This window comes from Lampris incognitus, chromosome 1 (genome assembly GCF_029633865.1).
Source record: "Lampris incognitus isolate fLamInc1 chromosome 1, fLamInc1.hap2, whole genome shotgun sequence".
NCBI classification, from domain to species: Eukaryota; Metazoa; Chordata; class Actinopteri; order Lampriformes; family Lampridae; genus Lampris; species Lampris incognitus.
The window spans coordinates 85,117,938-85,143,025 of record NC_079211.1 but is presented as its reverse complement, the minus strand read 5'-3'; the positions used below and the strand labels follow the sequence as shown (position 1 = coordinate 85,143,025).

At 45.4% G+C, this 25,088-nt stretch overlaps 1 protein-coding gene across 1 annotated transcript; it reads left to right on the top strand.

Moving 5' to 3' along the window:
• Positions 1-1,233: 1,233 nt before the first annotated feature.
• On the top strand, positions 1,234-23,332 carry gpsm1a (G protein signaling modulator 1a). Its single transcript, XM_056295239.1, has 4 exons — positions 1,234-1,585; positions 6,855-7,050; positions 7,129-7,317; positions 23,142-23,332. The coding sequence occupies exons 2-4, from the start codon at positions 6,925-6,927 to the stop codon at positions 23,325-23,327; spliced, it is 501 nt and encodes a 166-aa protein (XP_056151214.1). The 5' UTR covers positions 1,234-1,585; positions 6,855-6,924; the 3' UTR covers positions 23,328-23,332.
• Positions 23,333-25,088: the final 1,756 nt, after the last annotated feature.

Here is a 25,088-nt window from a genome sequence, read left to right as displayed (position 1 = left end):
TTTAGTCGAGCGGTTAGCGTGGTCGCTTGCGGTGCGGGACATACGGGTTTGCGTCCCGGCCGCGGCGGTTCCTGTGGTTGCCCCCCGAATCGCTAGGTGTGGGCTCATCCTGGAGGATCTCTCCTTCCTGTGGATCCTGAATCAGAGAAGTCTTCGACAACATCTGGCCAGGTGCCATTGAGTAATCGGGTGGGATAAGGGGGCAATCTAGAAATAAATTTCTAAAAAGAAATTGGAGCAGCGTTGTGGCGCCCCCTCTAGGCTGGTGCCCTTAGAATCTTCATAACATAATACCCAGCTACGGCGCCGCTGTGCAGGACGAGGCAGTAGGTGGTATGTCCGCTCACAGCAGCTGCACTGACCGCTCATGGTTGTCTCTAGCATCACAGGCTTGTACTGCCTCATACACACTGTGTGTGTGTGTGTGTGTGTGTGTGTGTGTGTGTGTGTGTGTGTGTGTGTGTGTGTATACATATATATGTATATATACATGTATATACACGTGTGTGTATGTATATACTATATGTATATATAAATGTATATACACATATGTGTCTCTATGTATATGTATACATATGTACATATACATATATGTGTATGTGTATATATGTATATACTATATACATGTATGTGTATATATACATGTATATACACATATGTGTGTATATGTATACATGTGTATATAGTATATGTATATATGTGTGTGTATGCCTGTGTGTGTGTGTGTGTGTGTGTGTGTGTGTGTGTGTGTGTGTGTGTGTATATATATGGGTGTATGAGTATATATATACACACATATATATGTGTGTATATGTATATATATGCATATATAGTGTGCACTGTCTCTGTCAAAACGCAACCAAAAGAGTGTATGTGTCTAAGTGTGTGTGTGTGTGTGAGATAGAGCGAGAGAGAGAGAGAGAGAGAGAGAGAGAGAGAGAGAGAGAGAGAGAGAGAGAGAGAGAGGCCCATGGCAGAGGGGGGATATTCCCAGTGAATGGTCTAAACATGCAGGAATGTTTCTGTGTGTGTGTGTGTGTGTGTGTGTGTGTGTGTGTGTGTGTGTGTGTGTGTGTGTGTGTGTGTGTGTGTGTGCGTGTGTGCGTGTAGAGGGAGACAACTTGGGAGCCGCTCTCTGGTTTCTATAGTAACCGTAATGTAGGCTGTTAGAGGGGGTACTCTCCCTCTCTCTCGCGCAGTGTTGTGTGCTGGACAGGGTGAGAGACACGCGGAGCAGCAGCAGCAGCATCAGCGGGGAGGCAGCGGTCCCAGAGAAGCGGCGCGGCCGAGCACAGACGTGTTGTCTGACACACATTCAGCAAAGTCTGCAAACAAAAGTTGCTGCAGCAAGGCTGCCTGTGCGTGCGTGTGCGTGCGTGGGAAGTATGAGGTGGAGCTTCTTCATCATGGAAAGCTGGATGAAGTTTGTTCTCTGAGCAGCTGTGTGGACTGTGGTCCTGGATGTGGTGTCAGTGCTGCTAACTCAGATTATCACAACAACAACCAGCGCTGACCACAGGACTGTCCTACACTCTTGGTCTGGGACCCGCTGCCCACGCAGGACCTGGTCCTCTGGACCCTAACGGTAAGACCAATCAGTCCTGCTAAAACTACCCTGTCCGAACCCTGTTTGAACCCTGTCTGTTCTTTGTGTGTGTGTGTGTGTGTGTGTGTGTGTGTGTGTGTGTGTGTGTGTGTGTGTGTGTGTGTGTGTGTGTGTGTGTGTGTGTGTGTGTGGGTTGTGAACAGCATCAGCAGCAGTATTATTGCTGACCTAATTTCTAGTAAGGGGTACAGACTCAGAGACTCACATATTAGACCACTTTAACCTGGACTAACTTAAACCAGACTTGCTCACTTTATTTCCAGCTATTATAATTAACTATTATTATTATTGTTGTTGTTGTTGTTGTTGTTGTTGTTGTTATAATACAAATGTCCTTTAGCTTCATGCCATAATACAACATAATAAGCGGGCGGGTCCATTCCTTGGGTCTAGGTTAGAATGAAGTATAAGTCTATTTGATGGATAGTGCCTTTCTTAGTGTGATGTACCTGTTGAGTTTCCGTAGCTATGACGTAGGAGGTCGTAAAGTGTACACTGTCGTGCATTCAGTAGACGGGCACATGTTGAACTGCAAGCTAGCTGTATGTCTCGTCATTACAAACTATATTACATGGTGTCAGAAGAAACTTGGAATGGCACAGCTACAGCCACCGTCGAGTCTTAGTCTAGGGGGGAATCTGGCCGAGAATCGGAAGGTTTGGATCCAGAAATTCGAGTGGTTCTTGGTTGCGAGTGGTATCGCAGAAAAAGATGAAAAGGTACAGTGTGCAACGCCCTGGAGAGGAGGCTATCAAGGTCTACAATACTTTTACTTTCGCGCAAGCTGGAAGAGGAAGAATAGCTGCACTAAAGACGAAGTTTCAACAGTATTGTGAGCCAAGAAAAACCCTACCTTACGTTCGCCACGTATTTTTCACAAGGGCACAGGGTCAAACAGAAAGCATTGAGGCCTACGTCACTGATCTCAAGAACAAGGCCAAAGACTGCGAGTTCGGTGAGGTGCATGATTCCTTAGTGAGGGACAGAGTAGTGTGCGGCATAAGAGACGATCGACTGAGAGCTAGGTTGCTGAGTGAGGCGGACCTCACATTGAGCAGAGCCGTAGAAGTCAGTCGAGCCAGTGAAATCTCCTTTAACCAGCTAAAAGTGCTCAAGGAGGAAGTTGAAGTGCACAAAATAAATGCAGTGAAAGATATGAGAAGACATGACAAGAGTAAAGCAAAAACTCAAGATGAACAAAAAATGGATGTAGAATGCAACAGATGTGGTTACAAACACGAACAAAGAAAATGTCCAGCTTATGGTCAAACGTGCAGAGCTTGTCAACAAAAGAACCACTTTGCAAAAATGTGCAAAAGTACTCAAGGCCACTCGAAAAAAATGCACGTAGTTGAACAAGATGAAGAAAATGACAGCATGTTCATAGGCACAGCAGAGGTCGAAATGACTGGGAAACTGAAACAGATTAATGCTGTAGTCAAAAAAAGAGATGGATATTGACAAAGAAAAATGGACTGAAAAGCTGATGATAAACAGCAAAGCTGTGACATTCAAACTAGACACTGGTGCAGAGTGCAACGCCATGTCAGCAAAACTCTTCAAAGCACTTGAACTGAAAGAAAAGTTCGAACAATCCACCTGCAAACTACTTACCTATTCTAGCCACAAGATGTCACCGGTAGGTCAAAAGTCCATCATCTGTGTTTACAAAGGACAAAGACACAAGGTTGAGTTCCAGATCATTGATGGGGAGGCTCCAGCAATACTGGGTCGAACTGCATGTCAAAAACTAGGCATGGTCAAGAGAGTCTACGAAGTCACAACAAAAGGGGATGACATTCTGAAGGACTATGATCATCTATTCAATGGCTTGGGTTGCATTCCAGGACAACACCACATAAAAGTCGACAACACAGTCTTACTGGTCGTGCATGCTCCAAGGAAAGTTCCAGTTGTTCTAAAGGACAAAATGGTCGAGGAACTCCACAGGATGGAGCAAATGGGAGTGATAGCAAGACAGGAAGAACCAACAGACTGGGTCAGTAGCATGGTAACAGTGGTCAAGCCAAACAAAATCAGGATATGTATAGATCCACAAGACCTAAACAGTGCGGTCAAGCGTGAGCACTATCCACTGCTCACAGTCGAAGAGGTTGTAGCAAACATGCCAAAAGCAAGGGTATTCTCTGTCCTCGACGCAAACCAAGGGCTCTGGCAGATAGAGATAGACGACGAAAGCTCTGCACGTTCAACACACCCATAGGAATGTACAGGTTCCTGCGTCTGCCCTTTGGCATCTCGTCTGCATCAGAAGTGTTCCAGAGAGCTGTTGCTCAGATGATCGAAGGCCTGGATGGCGTGGTCAACGTCATTGATGATCTCTTAGTCTGGGGAGAAACGGTGGAAGAACATGATCACCGACTCAGCAAACTGCTGCAGAGTGAGAAAGTACAATCTCAAACTGAACAGGAAGAAATGCAAGATCAGGACAACAGAGATCAAATATACCGGTCACATACTGAGTGCAGATGGACTGAAACCAGATGAAGAAAAGGTGAGAGCTGTGATGCAGTATCCTCCAAGTGAAGACAAAGCAGGACTGTTGATGATCATGAACATGAGCCAATACCTCGCCAAGTTCATTCCCAACCTATCAGAGGTCAGTTCTCCACTCAGAAAGCTGCTAGAGGACAACACAGCACGGCACTGGGAAGACAAACCTGATGAACCTCCTGTAAAAGTTCGCAAACCCGAGGAAGCTCTGCAATTCCTTCCGTTATGTGGGATTGGGCCAGTCCACCACAGCCTGGATCTTGCGGGGGTCGGCTAGGGTCTGTCCCTTCTCAACGATGAAGCCCAGGTAGGCAACGGAAGGGGATAAATTCTGAGTCTCATCACCAGCCAGTCAGACTAGCTTGGTCTAGTCAGAAAGACACGAACTGGGGAAGCCTCTTGGATGAGAGGCGAAACGTCTTCACGGATATATACCAAGTCCAGTTGCACTTGATTCAACTCCTTTGGATATGCATAAGTATTCACACCCTTTACTCAGTACTTGGTTGAGGCACCCTTGGCAGCGATTACAGCCTCAAGTCTTCTTGGGTATGAAGCTACGTGCTTTGCACACCTATATTTGGGGTATTTCTCCCATTCTTCTCTGCAGATCCTCTCGAGCTCTGTAAGGTTAGATGGGGAGCATCGCTGCACAGCTATTTTCAGGTCTTTCCAGAGATGTTCAATGGGGTTCATGTCTGGACTCTGGCTGGGCCACTCAAGGACATTCACAGACTTGTCCCGAAGCCACTCCTTCGTTGTCTTGGATGTGTGCTTAGGGTTGTTGTCGTGTTGAAAGGTAAACCTTCGCCCCAGTCTGAGGTCCTGAGCGTTCTGGAGCAGGTTTTCATCAAGGATCTCTCTGTACTTTGCTCCATTCATCTTTCCCTCGATCCTGACTAGTCTCCCAGTTCCTGCCGCTGAAGAACATCCCCACAGCATGATGCCACCACCACCATGCTTCACTGTAGGGATGGTATTAGCAAGGTGATGAGAGGTGCCTGGTTTCCTCCAGACGTGACGTTTGGCATTCAGGCCAAAGAGTTCAATCTTGGTTTCATCAGACCAGAGAATCTTGTTTCTCATGGTCTGAGAGTCCTTTAGGTGCTTTCTGGCAAACTCCAAGCAGACTGTCATGTGCCTTTTACTTAGCAGAGGCTTCCGTCTGGCCACTCTACCATAAAGGCCTGATTGGTGGAGTGCTGCAGAGATGGTTGTCCTTCTGGAAGGTTCTCCCATCTCCACAGAGGAACGCTGGAGCTCTGTCAGAGTGACCATTGGGTTCTTGGTCACCCCCCTGACCAAGGCCCTTCTCCCCCGATTGCTCAGTTTGGCTGGGCGGCCAGCTCTAGGAAGAGTCCTAGTGGATCCAAACTTCTCCCATTTACGAATGATGGAGACCACTGTGCTCTTCGGGACCTTCAAAGCTGCAGAATTTTTTTTGTACCCTTCTCCAGATCTGTGCCTCGATACAATCCTGTCTCGGAGGTCCACATACAATTCCTTTGACTTCATGGCTTGGTTTCTGCTCTGACATGCACTGTCAACAGTGGGACCTTATATAGACAGGTATGTGCCTTTCCAAATCATGTCCAATCAATTGAATTTACTACAGGTGGACTCCAATCAAGATGTAGAAACATCTCAAGGATGATCAGTGGAAACAGGATGAACCTGAGCTCAATTTTGAGTGTCATAGCAAAGGGTGTGAATACTTATGTACATGCAATATTTCTGTTTTTTATTTTTAATAAATTTGCAAAAATTTCTACAAAATCTTTTTCACTTCGTCATTATGGGGTATTGTGTGTAGATTGATGAGAGAAAAAGGAATTTAATCCATTTTGGAATAAAATAACATAACAAAATGTGGGGACAGTGAAGGGGTGTGAATACTTTCCGGATGCACTGTATGTGTACCATCCAGCATCAGATCAGTCCTGGTAGTACTATGTGTACCATTCAGCGGGAGATCCATCTTCGTAGTACTATGTGTACCATCAAGCGTCAGATCAGTCCTGGTAGTACTATGTGTACCATCCAGCGTCAGATCCTTCTTGGTAGTACTATGTGTACCATCCAGCGTCAGATCAGTCCTGATAGTACTATGTGTACCATTCAGCATCAGATCAGTCCTGATAGTACTATGTGTACCATCAAGCATCAGATCAGTCCTGGTCGTACTATGTGTACCATCCAGTGTTAGATCAGTCCTGGTAGTACTCTGTGTACCATCCAGCATCAGATCAGTCTTGGTAGTACTATGTTTACCATCCAGCATCAGATCAGTCCTGGTAGTACTCTGTGTACCATTCAGCAGGAGATCAGTTCTGGTAGTACTATGTGTACCATCCAGCGTCAGATCAGTCCTGGTAGTACTCTGTGTACCATTCAGCAGGAGATCAGTCCTGGTAGTACTATATGTACCATCCAGCATCAGATCAGTCCTGGTAGAGTCCACATCGCAGATGGAAGGGCTATAAAGACTTTGGACATCTTGAAGAAAGTCAATTTTATATGAACTCTGAAAGGACTTAAAACGAGTGAACTTTGCCCTCCCCTGGTCTGTCCACAGTTTGGGTTTTCTTGTCTATATGACAGTTGTGTACCTTTTTGTTGTCAATAAATGTTTTTGGAAGAGAAAAGGGAGACAACATATAGTAAACAAGACACACACTCATTTCTGTCTGTGCTGTCTGTTCCTCACTTCCTGCTGTTCCCCGTTCCTTTCCAGGCTAACACCCGCCCTCTGAGGAGAACAGTGATCTTTGACCTCCTGGCCTCCACATCCTCTCACAGCTGTCATGGCTGAGAAAACCACAGTACCCCTTTGTGAACCTGCTAACAGCCATTCTGGTTCCTGTCCTCAGCCCGGCTCTGGCTCCAGCCCTGCTCCAGGATCCAGTCCGGACTCCAGAACCAGACACACGGTAAGGCTCAGATGGAATTGTGTGCCCTGTCCTCCTCTCTGCTCCTTGTAGTGTGACCTGGTGGATTTCTGCTTGTAGTCTAGGAGAAGGCAGGAGGAGGAGACAGAGGACCTGTTGGAGCTGATAGCAGGGTTTCAGAGCCAGAGAATGGAGGAGCAGAGAGCCAGCATCACCCTGCTCCCGGCTGCTCCATGTGGAACCTACGCACTCCATACCAGCCCGGATCTCCCCAGCCAGACCTTCTACGACATGCTGATCCTCTACCAGGTGCCCTCATCTAGTCTTCTACTCTTCTGCTCTACTAGAATCCATGCTCTCTTCTACTCTTCTGCTCTACTGAAGTCCTGGTCTCTTTTACTCTTCTGCTCTACTGAAGTCTATGGTCGCTTCTACTCTTCTGCTTTACTAGAATCCATGCTCTCTTCTACTCTTCTGCTCTACTGAAGTCTATGGTCTCTTCTAATCTTCTGCTCTACTGAAGTCTATGGTCTCTTCTACTCTTCTGCTCTACTGAAGTCTGTGATCTCTTCTACTCTTCTGCTTTACTGAAGTCTATGGTCTCTTCTAATCTTCTGTTCTACTTAAGTCTTGGTCTATTCTACTCTTCTGCTCTACTGAAGTCTGTGATCTCTTCTACTCTTCTGCTCTACTGAAGTCTGTGATCTCTTCTAATCTTCTGCTCTACTGAAGTCTGTGATCTCTCCTACTCTACTGAAGTCTAAGGTCTCTTCTAATCTTCTGCTCTACTGAAGTCTATGGTCTCTTCTACTCTTCTGCTCTACTGAAGTCTATGGTCTCTTCTACTCTTCTGCGCTACTAGAATCTGTGATCTCTTCTACTCTTCTGCTCTACTGAAGTCTATGGTCTCTTCTAATCTTCTGCTCTACTGAAGTCTATGGTCTCTTCTAATCTTCTGCTTTACTAAAGTCCATGGTCTCTTCTGATCTTCTGTTCTACTGAAGTCGTGGTCTCTTCTACTCTTCTGCTATACTGAAGTCTGTGGTCTCTTCTTCTCTTCTGCCTTACTAAAGTCCATGGTCTCTTCTGATCTTCTGTTCTACTGAAGTCTTGGTCTCTTCTACTCTTCTGCTCTACTGAAGTCTGTGATCTATTCTACTCTTATGCTCTACTGAAGTCTGTGATCTCTTCTACTCTTCTGCTTTACTGAAGTCTATGGTCTCTTCTAATCTTCTGCTCTACTGAAGTCTGCGATCTCTCCTACTCTTCTGAAGTCTATGGTCTCTTCTATTCTTCAGCTCTACTGAAATCTTGGTCTCTTCTAATCTTCTGCTCTACTGAAGTCTATGGTCTCTTCTACTCTTCTGCTCTATTAGAATCTGTGATCTCTCCTACTCTTCTGCTCTACTGAAGTCTATGGTCTCTTCTAATCTTCTGCTCTACTGAAGTCTATGGTCTCTTCTAATCTTCTGCTCTACTGAAGTCCATGGTCTCCTCTACTCTTCTGCTCTACTTAAGTCTGTGGTCTCTTCTGCTCTTCTGCTCTACTGAAATCTATGGTCTCTTCTGCTCTTCTGCTATACTGAAGTCTGTGATCTCTTCTACGCTTCTGCTTTACTGAAGTCTGTGATCTCTTCTACTCTTCTGCTTTACTGAAGTCTATGGTCTCTTCTAATCTTCTGCTCTACTGAAGTCTGTGATCTCTCCTACTCTTCTGAAGTCTATGGTCTCTTCTATTCTTCAGCTCTACTGAAATCTTGGTCTCTTCTAATTTTCTGCTCTACTGAAGTCTATGGTCTCTTCTAATCTTCTGCTCTACTGAAGTCTATGGTCTCTTCTACTCTTCTGCTCTACTAGAATCTGTGATCTCTTCTACTCTTCTGCTCTACTGAAGTCTATGGTCTCTTCTACTCTTCTGCTCTACTGAAGTCTATGGTCTCTTATAATCTTCTGCTCTACTGAAGTCTATGGTCTCTTCTAATCTTCTGCTCTACTGAAGTCCATGGTCTCCTCTACTCTTCTGCTCTACTTAAGTCTGTGGTCTCTTCTGCTCTTCTGCTCTACTGAAATCTATGGTCTCTTCTACTCTTCTGCTATACTGAAGTCTGTGATCTCTTCTACTCTTCTGCTTTACTGAAGTCTATGGTCTCTTCTAATCTTCTGCTCTACTGAAGTCCATGGTCTCCTCTACTCTTCTGCTCTACTTAAGTCTGTGGTCTCTTCTACTCTTCTGCTCTACTGAAGTCTATGGTTTCTTCTACTCTTCTGCTCTACTAGAATCTGTGATCTCTTCTACTCTTCTGCTCTAATGAAGTCTATGGTCTCTTCTAATCTTCTGCTCTACTGAAGTCTAAGGTCTCTTCTAATCTTCTGCTCTACTGAAGTCCATGGTCTCCTCTACTCTTCTGCTCTACTTAAGTCTGTGGTCTCTTCTGCTCTTCAGCTCTACTGAAGTCTGTGGTCTCTTCTACTCTTCTGCTCTACTGAAGTCTATGGTCTCTTCTAATCTTCTGCTCTACTGAAGTCCATGGTCTCCTCTACTCTTCTGCTGTACTTAAGTCTGTGGTCTCTTCTACTCTTCTGCTTTACTGAAGTCTATGGTCTCTTCTAATCTTCTGCTCTACTGAAGTCCATGGTCTCCTCTACTCTTCTGCTGTACTTAAGTCTGTGGTCTCTTCTACTCTTCTGCTCTACTGAAGTCTGTGATCTCTTCTACTCTTCTGAAGTCTTTGGTCTCTTCTATTCTTCAGCTCTACTGAAGTATGTGGTCTCTTCTACTCTTCTGATCTACTGAAGTCTATGGTCTCTTCTAATCTTCTGCTCTACTGAAGTTTGTGGTCTCTTCTACTCTCCTGATCTACTGAAGTCTATGGTCTCTTCTGCTCCACTTAAGTCTGTGGTCTCTTCTACTCTTCTGCTCTACTGAAGTCTATGGTTTCTATTACCCTTCAGCTCTACTGAAGTATGTGGTCTCTTCTACTCTTCTGATCTACTGAAGTCTATTGTCTCTTCTAATCTTCTGCTCTACTGAAGTTTGTGGTCTCTTCTACTCTTCTGATCTACTGAAGTCTATGATCTCTTCTGCTCCACTGAAGTCTGTGGTCTCTTCTACTCTTCTGCTCTACTGAAGTCTATGGTTTCTTCTATCCTTCAGCTCTACTGAAGTCTATGGTCTCTTCTGCTCCACTGAAGTCTGTGGTCTCTTCTATTCTTCTGCTCTATTGAAGTCTATGGTCTCTTCTACTCTTCTGCTCTACTGAAGTCTGTGGTCTCTTCTACTCTTCTGCTCTACTGATGTCTGTGGTCTCGTCTACTCCTCTGCTATACTGAAGTCTGTGATCTCTTCTACACTTCTGCTCTACTGAAGCCTATGGTCTCTTCTACTCCGCTGCTCTACTGAAGTCTATGGTCTCTTCTACTCTTCTGCTCTACTGAAGTCTGTGATCTCTTCTACTCTTCTAAAGTCTTTGGTCTCTTCTATTCTTCAGCTCTACTGAAGTCTGTGGTCTCTTCTACTCTTCTGATCTACTGAAGTCTGTGATCTCTTCTACTCTTCTGCTCTACTGAAGTCTATGGTCTCTTCTAATCTTCTGCTCTACGAAAGTTTGTGGTCTCTTCTACTCTTCTGATCTACTGAAGTCTATGGTCTCTTGTGCTCCATTGAAGTCTGTGGTCTCTTCTACTCTTCTGCTCTACTGAAGTCTATGGTTTCTTCTTCCCTTCAGCTCTACTGAAGTCTATGGTCTCTTCTGCTCCACTGAGGTCTGTGGTCCCTTCTATTCTTCTGCTCTATTGAAGTCTATGGTCTCTTCTACTCTTCTGCTGTACTGAAGTCTTTGATCTCTTCTACTCTTCTGCTCTACTGATGTCTGTGGTCTCGTCTACTCCTCTGCTATACTGAAGTCTGTGATCTCTTCTACACTTCTGCTCTACTGAAGCTTATGGTCTCTTCTACTCCGCTGCTCTACTGAAGTCTATGGTCTCTTCTACTCTTCTGCTCTACTGAAGTCTATGGTTTCATCTATTATTCTGTTCTACTGAAGTCTATGGTCACTACTATTCTTCTACTCTACTGAAGTCTATGGTCACTACTATTCTTCTACTCTACTGACGTGTGTAGTCTCTCAGCAGAAGTCTGTGGTCTCTTTTACGCTTCTGCTCTACTGAAGTCTATGGTCTCTTCTATTCTTCTGCTCTACTGAAGTCTGTGGTCTCCTCTACTCTTCTGCTCTACTGAAGTCTATAGTCACTACTATTCTTCTACTCTACTGAAGTATGTAGTCTCTCAGGCGAAGTCTGTGGTCTCTTTTACGCTTCTGCTCTACTTAAGTCTATGGTCTCTTCTATTCTTCTGCTCTATTGACGTCTGTGATCTCTTCTACTCCTCTGCTCTACTGATGTCTGTGGTCTCGTCTACTCTTCTGCTCTACTGAAGTCTATGGTCACTACTAACATCAGACCTCGTATAAGAAATGAAATCGTTTCATGCCCACTGTGTAGAGCCATTAATGTATGAATAGTCAGATTACATCAATAATTTCCCTCGTTAGCTGTACATTTTTGTTGATATCACGTATTACTGACCCACTACTGATTAAACATGGTTCTAGTGAAGGAAATTATGTTCACCTAGTAGCTACAAACCCTGTTCAGCTGGAAGCAGCATTTCATTTCACACCACATGAAAATGAAAATATGAAACACATATACTTACAAATGTGAAAATATGTTTATAAATAATATGAAGATGAATGTTTGCCTCCTCATTTCCTGTCAAACGTTCTGTTGAAAACGTCATTTGTACTAACAAGTCTAAAAACCACCTCCATTCAACACCACATGTTGTTAACTTACCAGACATGGATGAGCACAAATATGCATCAAAAATCATCTTGTTACGAATTACAAATACTTGCTCATCAAATGTAACAAAATAAAAAGCAAAACACTGGTATGAGAGAATGTACTTAATTAAAATACAAGTTACGTATTTGTCATTTGAAAATGTAACAATACTGTGGTGAGCCAGCATGGAAGAATGTGAGATAGAATCTCTTATTCACAACTCTCATGTCACATACACGCCCGACCCGGAGACTGCTGCTCAATCCGAACACCCGTCAGAACCGAACGGAACCGACAGTAATCAGAGACTGCTGCTTAATCCTAACACCCGTCAGAACCGAACGGAACCGGCAGCAATCAGAGTCTGCTGCTTCATCTTAACACCCATCAGAACCGCACGGAACCGACAGTAATCAGAGATTGCTGCTTAATCATAACACCCATCAGAACCGCACGGAACCGACAGTAATCAGAGACTGCTGCTCAATTCTAACACCCATCAGAACCGCACGGAACCGACAGTAATCAGAGACTGCTGCTCAATCCTAACACCCGTCAGAACTGAACAGAACCGACAGTAATCAGAGACTGCTGCTCAATCCTAACACCTGTCAGACTCAAACAAAACCGACAGTAATCAGACAATGCTGCTTAATCTTAACACCTTATCAGAACCGAACGGAACCGACAATAATCAGAGACTGCTGCTTAATCCTAACACCCGTCAGAACCGCACGGAACCGACAGTAATCAGAGACTGCTGCTTCATCTTAACACCCGTCAGAACCAAACAGAACCGACAGTAATCAGAGACTGCTGCTCAATCCTAACACCCGTCAGAACCGAACAGAACTGACAGTAATCAGAGACTGCTGCTCAATCCTAACAGCCGTCAGAACCGAACAGAACCGGCAGCAATCAGGAATTAGGAATCAGGAACAATCTATTGTCATGTCTTTTGTGTACGCCAGCCCACAGCAGTGCGACACAAAAGACACAAACACACATCCCAAACTGCCCAAAAACGACACCACCAAAAACATACAAAAACAGAGAAAACAAAGCAAAAACAAAAACACAAAAACAAACAGTAAACAACACAGTCCACTCAGTGCAACACAGTCCAAAAACTCTACTGTCCAGGAGAATGAACACCAGCCAGGATCACTGTCGGAACTGCCGGTCTGTATGGACTACCAGTTAGCTTAGCCTGCCCTGCTACCGCGTCATATGGGAACGCCCTCAGTGTTACCTCTTTGGGCTCAGCTCCGATCAGGGCCGTGGTCCTTGGGTCCACAGGACACAGCAAACCAAGCCCTCCCAGCCAATCCAGCACCACCTCGCCCAGCCTTCAAACGAAGGCACAACAAACTTCGACACATGCAGTCCAAAGGTACTGCATGGACAAAGGTACTGCATGGATGGTATTGGGTGAGGCCACTGCAAACCCAAATTCACACCACCATCTTCCCACACCGGTACTGGCAGCTGCCTAAGTGTAAACCAGTGGTGATTCCATATGTGGTGGGAGTGTCAGAAAAGCTGAGATGTGTATTTTCAAACACCGTGTCTCAGTTGCTTTCAAACCCCAGAACACGCTGCACCAGAAGGTGGTCCACCCCAAGGATCAGGTCCCCCAACACAAACAGATCAATATAGTGTAGCTGTTAAGTGTCAGGAGGATTGTCGTGACTTGTACACTTGGGAAACTAAACAGACGCTGGCCAAGAGGAAGACACAACACAGGAGAGCTAACACATCAGGCCAGGACTACACAGTCTACACCATGTACAGGCCAGTGGCCACTCTTTCAAGGATGAGGATGTGCACATCCTTGATAGGGAGGAACACTGGTTTGAACGTAAAGTCAAAGAGGCCATCTATGTGAAGAGGGAACGATGATCCCTGAACTGAGGGGGGGGGGCTAAGAGTACATCTGTCACCATCTTACAGTGCTGTGATTGCAACTATTCCCCAGTCCTCTGTGAATAGTACACATGAGCATTGAAACTCTAGTTAATCGTCACACCATATTTACATATGAACCTGGTCGTTGGTTTGCGTCGTTATGCCACTGTATTGTTTATAAGGGTGGGGATACCTGCAGTAAATTTATGAGGGTGGGATACCTGCAGTCAGTTTAAAAGGGTGGGATACCTGCAGTCAGTTTAAAAGGGTGGGGATACCTGCAGTCAGTTTAAAAGGGTGGGGATACCTGCAGTCAGTTTATGAGGGTGGGGATACCTGCAGTCAGTTTATAAGGGTGGGGATACCTGCAGTCAGTTTATAAGGGTGGGGATACCTGCAGTCAGTTTATAAGGGTGGGGTACCTGCAGTCAGTTTATAAGGGTGGGGTACCTGCAGTCAGTTTATAAGGGTGGGGTACCTGCAGTCAGTTTATAAGGGTGGGATACCTGCAGTCAGTTTATAAGGGTGGGGTACCTGCAGTCAGTTTATAAGGGTGGGGTACCTGCAGGCAGTTTATAAGGGTGGGGGTACCTGCAGTCAGGTGAGACTGAAGAGGTCACTTAGATGATGATGAAACGTATGTGTCAGTAAACGTTGTGTCCAGATGAACTGATTCTACCTTCTTTGATTTTCTTACCTGGATTATTGAGCAGCATCAAGACATTTGAACACATAAATAACAATTACAACCTGAACATTAATAGTCCCATGAGCCTCCACGCTCCTCCCAGAGCAGAGCCATTGACAGAGTGACCGCCTCCCCTGATCACTGCGTAGCCCCCAACTGAGGGGTCAGTCGTCCCCGATGACCCCATTACCCAAGACGAAGTACCTCAAATGTCCAGGGGGCCATTGCTGGTGAACAGGCCGCCAAATGCATCGTGTGACAAAGGCCCTCTTCCGGCGCACTCCAAAGCCAGCCCAAGCCCAGTGGGTGCAGGAGTCGCAGCAGTGCACATGCAGCTCCACGTCGCATCGACAGCCAGGCCAGTAGAACTGCCCCCGGGGGCAGTGGAAAGTCTTGGCGTTCCCATAGTGCCCCACCCCCACTGACCTATGGACCATCTGGAGAACCTGGGGATGGAGCACACGGGGCTGTCACTCTCTCGTCTGGGAGCTTGCCACCTGCGGTACACCAACCTGTCATAAAGCTCAAAGTTCCCCACTATGAGTGGCAGGCCCCAGCTCTGACAGTTCCATCCACTCGGGGCACCGCCTTGTCTCCAGCCAGCCCTTCACCAGCACAAGGGCCATGTCTGCCTCCTACTGCTGCATGGTCAACAGGAACAACCCCTCCTCGTTCCTGGTGGTCTGGACAGCTGCTACCATCGGCGTCATCTGGCCCCGCTCTTCCTGCTGCTGGCAGCAGCGGCACTCCAATGCCACACTGGGGCTGAGCCTGCTGAGCGGCGGTTGCTCAGCAACTGGCTCGCTGGCCTCCAAGGGGCAATCGATGGTGGCGGGAAGCTGCTCTCTGGCGCTGGTCCTCCGGGCCTCTAGGGGGCGATTGATGGTAGTGGGAAGCTTATGTTATGCGGCACTGGTCCTCCTGGCCTCCAGGGGGCAATCGATGATGGTGGGAAGCTTGTGTTCCCCAGCGCTGGTCCTCCGGGCCTCCAGGGGATGGTGAAGCTGCTGTGCACTGGAGCCACTAGGTATGGCTGGAAAACCTCTGGTCTCTGGCGGGCTCCGTCTTTTGCTACACCAGGTTTTCCAAGCACCAAAAGGTCTGCTCAATGTCCTGCTCCAGTCTCTGGAGCTCCTTCTCCATTCTTTCGCTCTGTCCCACTTCTGACACCAATGTGGCAAGCCGGCCTGAAAGAATGTGAGATAGAGATCTCTTACTCACAACTCTCGTGTCCCATACACCGCACGACCATGAGAATGCTGTTAATTTTAACACCCCATCAGAACTGAACAGAGCTGAAGGGAAAAGAGAGGCAAGAGACACTCTTCTCTCTCAACACAAATGACTGCACCTCAGGAGACCCGTCTGTTAAACTCCTGAAGTTTGTGAAACACAACCTACATTGGCCTTATCCAGGATGGTGAGGAGGCTGCATATAGATGGGAGGTTGATCAGCTGGCCCTCGGGTGCGGCCATAACAACCTGGAGCTGAAAGACCTCAAAACGATGGAGATGACGGTGGACTTCAGGAAGAGCCCCCCAACACCCCCCCCCCGCGCACCATACTCAACAGCACGGTGTCTGTAGTGAAAACCTACAGATTTCTGGGTTCCACAATCTCCCAGGACCTAAGTTAGGCATCCAACTTAGACACAATCACCAAAAAGACCCAGCAGGATGTACTTTCTCCACCAGCTCAGGAAGTTCATCCTGCCTCAGGAGCTGCTGATTCAGGTCTACACTGCAATAATCCAGTCTGTCCTCTGCACATCCATCATTGTCTGGTTTGGATCGATCGCCAAACAGGACAGGGACAGACTACAATGGACAGTTAAGTCTGCAGAGAAAACCACTGGTGCAAACCTGCCCTCCATTCAGGACTTATAGTACACCTCCAGACTCAAGAAACAAGCAGGCAACATCACTGCAGACCCATCACACCCTGGTCACAACCTGTTCCAACTCCTCCCCTCCGGTAGACGCTACAGAGCACTATACCCCCAAACAACCAGATATAAAAACAGTTTCTTTCCGCGGGCTGTCATTCAAGTGAACACTTAACACTGTCAATAAATCCAACCATGTTGTATATACTGTACTATACATGTTATATATATATATATATATATATATATATATATATATATATATATATATATATATATACATATATATATATATACATATACATATATACTGTACTGTACTGTACTGCACTGGGAGAGTACTGCTGGCGTCATGTGTGACTGCCGCTTCTCCCTCTCATAGCCCCACTTCCCATCCACCCCTGTATATCTGTGTTATGTTTATCAGTCGTCTTGTTTCACCCCGTTTATTGTAAAACGACTTTGAGTATTAGAAAAGCGCTATATAAGATTGATTTATTATTGTTATTATTACTGTACATGTTGTACATACTGTACTGTACATGTTATATATACTGTACTGTACATGTTGTTTATATACTGTACTTTACATGTTTTACATACTCTACTGTACATGTTGTATATACTGTAGTGTACATATTGTTTATATTGTACTGTGCAGTACATACTGTACATACTGTACTGTACATGTTGTATATACTGTAGCATACATGTTGTACATACTGTACTGTACATGCTGTATATATATATATATATATATATATATATATATATATATACACTGTACATGTTGTATATACTGTACTGTACATGTATATACTGTAGTGTACGTTGTATATACTGTAGTGTACATACTGTTGTGTACATGTTGTATATATAATGTACATCTTGTATCTATAATGTACTGTACATGTTGTTTATACTTTAGTGTACATTGTACATATACTTGTATGCTACTCTGTCATGTACATGTACCTCAGGCGTGTATGTAAGTAAGCTGCTAGCATGTAGTATTTCAGTATCTCTGGTGTACATGGCCCATAAACATGATTCTGATTTTTTTTTCTGTCCAGCAAAAAACAAATGACAAAATACTTAAAAAGTAATTAAATTCATATTTTAAATACATTTAGTTGACATAGTGTATCTCTGACTGTTACTCGGTCCTTTATTTCCCACGAGGTCAGAAAGTAGTGTGAATGAAAAAGCTTCACAAAACGGGGTTTTCCTGCCAGGGCTTATTGGTGATGTAGTACTGTGTTTTTAAAGGTCTTCTACCAGCTTGTTCTGTCATATCTGCTGGTTAGACACAGCGCCTTAACTTCTTCTTCATACTCAACACTACCTGCCTTCTTCTTCCTCATCTGGCTGCTGTGATGAAGATGAAAACACCATGCACCCTGTCATGTTTCCTGGCCAAGTCCTACCGTACACCAACAATCCATATCACATACTGATGCAGTCTGCAGGATGAAAATATTCTGGATTATCTGTTGACTTTAATACACCTCAGATAGAAACCTCAGGTAGCAATAGCATTGTGACACTTTAAGGACTTTAAAGGCATACATCGAGGTGGGCTAGAGTTTAAAGTTTCTCTCTATGCTGATGATCTGCTTCTGTATGTCTCTGATCCAGCCTCATCACTCCCCTGAATTCTAGACATCCTGAATCAATCTGGAAAAATCTCAGGGTATAAAATACATTTACAAAAAAGTGAACGCTTCCTTTAAATTCTGAAGCAGATGCACTTCCTCCAAGCCTTTTCCCCTTTAAAAGGGTCTGAGATGATTTTAAACACTTGGGAATTGAGGTCACTCACTCCTTTCCAGCTACTTTTACAAAAAACTTCACTGCTCTTCTTAACAAGTGTAAACAGGATATGAGTCGCTGGTCCTCTTTACCATTATCATTAGCGGGGTGCATTAACCTAATTGAGATGATGGTATTACCAAAGTTTTTATATCTCTTCTAAAACATCCCCTTCCCAATTAAGAAAAAAAAAGATTCTAAACCCTTGATAAAAGTATCATCTCGTTCATGTAGGGGAATAAGTCTAGCCGAAGCAGCAAAACCCATCTCCAAAGACCAAAGCGCTCAGGAGGCCTGGCTTTGCTTAATTTCCATTTTTATTATTGGGCATGCAATATTCAGAACATAATTCACTGGTTTGAAGACAAACCAACTGCAGGAAAGGCAGACTGGGTACAATTAGAGTTCTCATCATGCCAACACCATTTGGACTCAGTGGTTGGTGCAGCCTTGCCCCTTCTTAGCAATAGCCTGAGTTCAAATACAATAGTCAATCACTCAGTAAGAATATGGAATCAGTTTAGAAAGCATTTTGGGCTGCAAGGAACTTCTATTCTCTGTCCCATTAAGTCAACTCACATGTTCATTCCCTCCTGTACAGACGCAGCATTTACTTTATGGTTTAACAAAGGAATATACATAGAAGACATATTTCCTCAATTATCCAACGTCTGTGACTTACCTAAAAATAACATAGGCGCTAGAACACAGCCTTGCTTTACTCCACAACCCATGGGGAAAGGTTCGGAAAGGGTTCCATGGAAACACACCCAGCCTTTCGTGTCATCATGGAGGGCGCGAATCATCTGGATAAAGTGGTCAGGGCACCCAGATTTGGATAGCACGTCCTACAAAATGGCTCTCGGAAGATAATCAAATGCTTTCTCAAGGTCGAAAAAGATGAAAAACATTGTCTTCTGTTGTTCTCTCACCTTCTCTGTGAGCTATCATGCCGCAAAGTTCATATCGGTGGTCCCTCTGTGGGATCGAAAACCGCTTTGGGTTTCGGGGAGAACTTCTTCAGCCAGAATTTTCCCAGTTGTTGAGAGGAGGGAAATTCCTCTGTAATTGCCGCACACTGATCGGACCGATGTGGCTTCTGAAGAGGTAGTCCTCCATACTTGTACAGTTCTGCAGGGATTCCGTCGGGGCCAGCCGCTTTGTTGTTGCGCATCTGAGCGATCGCTGTTTGAAGCTCCTTGGTGGAAGGAGATGCAGACATCCATGGTTTTTGCGGCAGAGTAGGTAAGCCATCAAGGCAGTCCGGAGACGCTCGTGATGGTTTGCAGAGGAGCTGGTGGAAGTGCTGTTTCCATCGTTGACTGATGGCTACGTCGTCCCTCAGAATTGTTATGTTGTCCTCTGCTTTCATTGGTGTTGGTGCGGTCTTTTTTTTTCATTTATTTCTGATTCTTCCCTTTTTCTCCCAATTTAGCGGCCAATCGATCCCTATTTTAGTTCAAACACCCACCCTCGTACTGCATGCTTTCGCCAGCTGCATCTCTCCGGCCGGCAGTCTCGAAAGAGACGCCTCCCCACTTCCGTCACAAGGTGAATCCAGGCCGAACCACTGCTTTTTCCGACACACCCAGAGACGCATTCATGTGACGAACACAAGCCGACTCCGCCCCGCTCCTGAAGACAGCTCTGCCAATTATTGCTGCTTCATCGAGTCCGGCCATAGTCGGATCTGACGAGACCGAGGCGCGAACCCCGGTCCCCAGTGGGCAACTGCACCGACACAAAGCCGATGTTTAGACCGCTACACCACCGCGGACCCGTGTTGGTGCGGTCTTGATGGGCCCGTAGATGGCACGGGTAGCAGAGAGGAAGTCGTGGAGGTGGTTCTGGTCTGCATAGCCCTGGATCTCAAGGGCTTTACTTTGCCACCAAGCATCCTTCATGGAGTGGAGTTGAGCTTGGGTGTTTGACTTCATTTTCTTGTAGTGCTCTTCTTTCGTCTTGGAGGGTCTATCTTTACCCCAGGGGACACGAGCTTGATTCTTTGTGCTGATCAGGTTGAAAATTTCCTGGTTGTTCTTGTCATCCAATCCTGGTGACGTCTTTTCACAATACCAATTTCGGTTTCAGCTACAGCAAGGAGGGTCGTTTTTAGGTTTATCCAGTTTATCCAGTTTTCGATTAGAGCAACATCTCAGGACTTCCATGATCTTATTCCGGAAGCTTCTTTCTCCTTTTTATCCTCGAAGAAACATGCAGTCTAGAACGGGATATCACCAACAGACTGAAAGCTGCCCACACTGCCTTTGCCCAATTTTCTCACCGTGTTTTCTGCGATTGTGGTCTCAAGACATCAACCAAAATCATGGTTTACCGTACAATGGTTCTTTCAACCCTCCTGTACGGTTGTGAAGCCTAGACTTTCTACAAGTACCAAATCCATAAACTAGAACGCTTCCACCAGCAAAAACAGAGAAGTATTCTGGGAATTTCCTGGCAAGAACGGGTCACCAACAATCAAGTTCTCGAAAGTGCCGATCTCCTTTCCATCAAGACGACAACTGAACATCACCAGCTGCGGTGGCTTGGCCACATCCAGAGGATGCCAAACGACAGACCCCCCTAAACAAATTTTATACTCCGAACTGACTGAAGTTCAAAGAAAAAGAAGAGCTCCCCAAAAAACGCTACAAGGACTGTATCAAGGGAATGCTGATCACCTTCAACATCGACCCTAAGAACTGGGAAAAAATAGTGGAAAATCGAAAGCACTGGAGAGCTGCCTGCCTGGCTGGTTCCATCAAGGCTGAAACAGACTGAAACGCCGCCGCCGAAAAATCCGTCAAGAACAGAGAGCCGCAGGAATGGGTCCACCCCCTACTATCCCCTGTCCCCGCTGTTCCAGTCTCTTCTATTCTCACCTTGGACTGTCACGCCATCTTCGTTTCAAGCACACACCTTAATCTCTTGGAATGGACCCTTGGACACGAGAGACGCCATCGACGATGACTTACCTAAGAACCACTTCTTTCGTTATTTAGAGATCAGGAGCTTTGTACAAAAGACATTTAACTCGTTTCCAAACAAACCCATAAAATCACATGTCGACCATTTCCTGGAATTGAATTCAGACCATAGAGGATTGACATCCCAGATTTATGAGTTCATTAACAACATCAGCCCACATTCCATGGAAAATTTAAAACTGGCCTGGAACTCTGATCTTGGAATACCTTTAACAGATGACCAATGGGACTCTATTTTAGATTTATACACACATTTTAGATTTGATGCATACAACTGGCTCCTTTTGCATCGAAAGGAGCCAGTTGAGATGGTTCGGGCATCTGATTAGGATGCCTCCTGGGTGCCTTCCTTTTGAGGTTTACCGGGCACGGCCAACTGGGAGGAGACCCCGGGGTAGACCCAGAACTCGCTGGAGGGACTACATGTCCAATCTGGCCTGGGAACACCTTGGGATCCCCCAGGAGGAGCTGGAGGGCGTTGCTGGGGAGATGGATGTCTGGAGTTCCCTACTTAGCTTGCTGGCACCGTGACCCCACCCCGGAAAAGCAGCTGAAGATGAGATGAGATGAGATGACACACATCGTCTACATCTGCTAAACGTGGATTAATGCAACTGAAAGTTGTACACAGAGTACATTTTACTAATGCTAGATTTATCCAAACATTTAGCCTTTATGCCCTCGATGTAGAGGCCAGCCGGCAGATTTAATGCACAAGTTTTGGTGGTGTCCGAATCTCTCCACCTTTTGGATAAGAATTTTCAAAGCTTTTAGTGAGATGTTTGACATCCAATTTGACCCTGACCCAATCTGTGCTCTCTTTGGTTTAACATTACAGCAATCTGGTGCTCTCTTACCAAATAAAGCCCATGTGATCATAGCTTTCACCACATTGCTTGAGAGATGTTTGATCCTCTTAAAATGGAAACAACACACTCCTCCATCCTTTTCTCATTGAGTCAAAGATGCTATCCATTTCTTAAATTTAGAGAAAATTAAATACACACTCAAAGGGTCATCTGGAACCTTTGCTAAAATATGGAGGTCCTTTCTGGATCTCTGTGACTCTCTACAGGAACCCCTTGAAATAGTAGGGTAGAAGCCATAAATGTCCTATCACAGTAATGAGCATTCCCCCCTCCAGTTTTTTTTTGTTTTGTTTTTGTTTTTGGTTTGTTTTTTGGTTTGCCCCCCCCCCTCATGTTTTCGCCCTTTTGTTTAAATAATTATTTGATTATCGTACGTTTTCCCTTCTTTGTCTAAATGTATTCTGTAACCTGTGATGCTATGAGTGGGTGGGTTGGTAGTGATGGGAATGGGGCTTTCAATTTGCTAATCCATGTGATGAATAATACTCTGTACCTGGGGGATGAGTAAGTAGTTGATTTGACGTCATACATGTTTTGTAATTCTTGTGGGATAAAAAAATGTGAAAATCAATAAAATATATTTACAAAAAGAAACCTCAGGTAGAAACCTCAGATAGAAACCTCAGATAGAAACCTCAGATCGGAACCTCAGATAGAAATCTCAGATAGGAACCCCAGATAGAAACCCCAGATAGAGACCTCAGATAGGAACCTCAGATAGAAACCCCAGATAGAAACCTCAGATAGAGACCTCAGATAGGAACCTCAGATAGAACCCTCAGATAGAAACCCCAGATAGAAACCTCAGATAGAACCTTCAGATAGGAACCCCAGATAGAAACCTCAGATAGAAACCCCAGATAGAAACCTCAGATAGAACCCTCAGATAGGAACCTCAGATAGAAACATCAGATAGAAACCCCAGATAGAAACCTCAGATAGAAACCTCAGATAGAAGCTATCAATAAGGACATTTTTACATATAAATGTCCAGTATTGAAGCTTTAAATCAGAAGTAATACTTTTTGTTCGTATTCTCTCCATCTGTGTGTGTGTGTGTGTGTGTGTGTGTGTGTGTGTGTGTGTGTGTGTGTGTGTGTGTGTGTGTGTGTGTGTGTGTGTGTGTGTGTCCGTCCAGTCTAAGAGGATGGAGGACCAGAGATGTTCTGTACCGGAGCTTGATGAGATTTCAGCTTCGCTTCCTGATGGTCAAGAGGATTTCTTCAGTCTGATCCAGAGAGTCCAGTCCAGGAGGCTGAATGAACAGAGAGCCTCGCTCCTGATCGAACACACTGAAACACACACTGACACACACACACACTGACACAGACCCACACACAGTCATTCATTCATTAAACCATTGTTTTACCTTGAAAGACCATTGGGGAGGTGTCCTCATTTACAAGTTGTATGTGTATTTGCAATTGTACATTTGTATTGCACATCTGGTTTAAAAAGAGGTAGTGTACATCGTACTTATGTAGGTGAGACATGTTGACCACAGAGGGTATTTACAAAGCGTCCTATTTACATAATAAGTGTCCATTATTGCACCATGCTGTTAAGTGTTCATGAGAGACGTGGCCTGTGTGAAAAACTATTCCTATGACTGGTGGTTTTGGTGCACATTGCCCTGTAGTGCTTACCAGAGATTTAAGAGTTCAACCAGACTGTGTCCTGGGTGGGTGTGTGTGTGGGGGGGGGGGGGATGCCATCCTGGATGAGTCCGATGACCATACTGTCATCTGCAATCTTCAGTAATTTAACGGCTGGGTCCTTGGAGGTGCAGTTGTTGGTGTAGAGAGAGAAGAGCAGTGGGGAGAGGACACATCCCTGGGGAGCACCAGTGCTGTTTGTATACCAGAAGTGACTTCCCCCAGCCTCACCTGCTGTTTCCTGCCTGCTAGGAAGCTGGTGATCCACTGACAGACAGTGGGGCATATGGTGAGCTGGGATAATTTGGGGGAGAGCCTTTCTGTAGTGATGGTGTTGAATGCCAAACTGAAGTCCACAAACAGGATCTTTTCACGTGTTGCTGGGCAGTCAAGGTGTTGTAGAATGTAGTACAGTCCCACGTTGACTGCATCATCTATTGACCTGTTTTCGCAGTAGCCAAACTGCAGGGGGTATAGCAAGTGTCCTGTGGCATCCTTCAGGTGAGCCAAAACCAGTCATTCGAAAGACTTCTTGACCACAGAGGTCAGAACGACAGACCTGTGGTCATTCAATACTTTGGTCGAGGGTTTCTTGGGGACTGGGATGATGATGGAGCATTTGAAGCAAGAGGGGAATTCACACAGCCTCTTGAAGTTGATGATCTGCATGAAGATTTGAGCCAGTTGGTCAGCACAGCCTTTAAGACAGGATGGGGGGACACTGTCTGGACCTGGTGCTTTCCTGGTCTTCTGTCTCTGGAAAAGCCTGCTCAATTCCTCTACACATATCTTGAGTGCAGCCTGAGTATCCAGGGGGAGAGTAGGGGGGGGTTGCCAGAGGTGTGATGGGGGCTGTTGTCGCTGGGCTGGAGTGAGTGAGGGGTGTGAATTTGGATCTCTGAAACCTGCAGTAGAAGATGTTCAGGTCATCAGCCAGGACTTTATATGCCTCAGCATGGGGGATAGTCTACGGTAGTTTGTGATGGCTTGCTGGCGCCTCCACACCGACTCAGGGTTGTTGGCTGAAAACCTGTTTTTCAGCTTTTCCGTGTAGCTTCTTTTAGCCACTCTGTTCTCCTTTGTCAGTGAATTTCTGGCCTGCTTGTACAGGGCTCGTCTGTAGGCATCTTGCTGGGCCTGCTGAAGTTTTCTTAGTGTGGCTGTGAATCCAGGCTTGTTATTGTTGTATGTGCAGAAGGTCTTAGTAGGCACACAAGTCTTCACAAAAGCTGATGTAAGATGTCACAGTGTCATTTAGTTCATCCAGGTTTTCAGGTGCAGCTTCAGATACACTCCAGTCGGTGCAGTCCAAACAGTCCTGCAGCTCCTGCTTTGCTTCACTGGTCCATTTCTTCACTGTTCTAACCACAGGCTTTGCAGATTTTAGTTTCTGCCTGAAGGTAGGAATAAGATGAACCAGGCAGTGATCA

Excerpts from the sequence above, each read along its gene's own strand:
- gpsm1a (XM_056295239.1), top strand. The coding sequence starts at position 6,925 with ATGGCTGAGAAAACCACAGTACCCCTTTGTGAACCTGCTAACAGCCAT. Across the intron at positions 7,051-7,128 it reads ACTCCAGAACCAGACACACG|TCTAGGAGAAGGCAGGAGGA; the intron begins GTAAGGCTCAGA and ends TTCTGCTTGTAG. Across the intron at positions 7,318-23,141 it reads ACATGCTGATCCTCTACCAG|TCTAAGAGGATGGAGGACCA; the intron begins GTGCCCTCATCT and ends GTGTCCGTCCAG.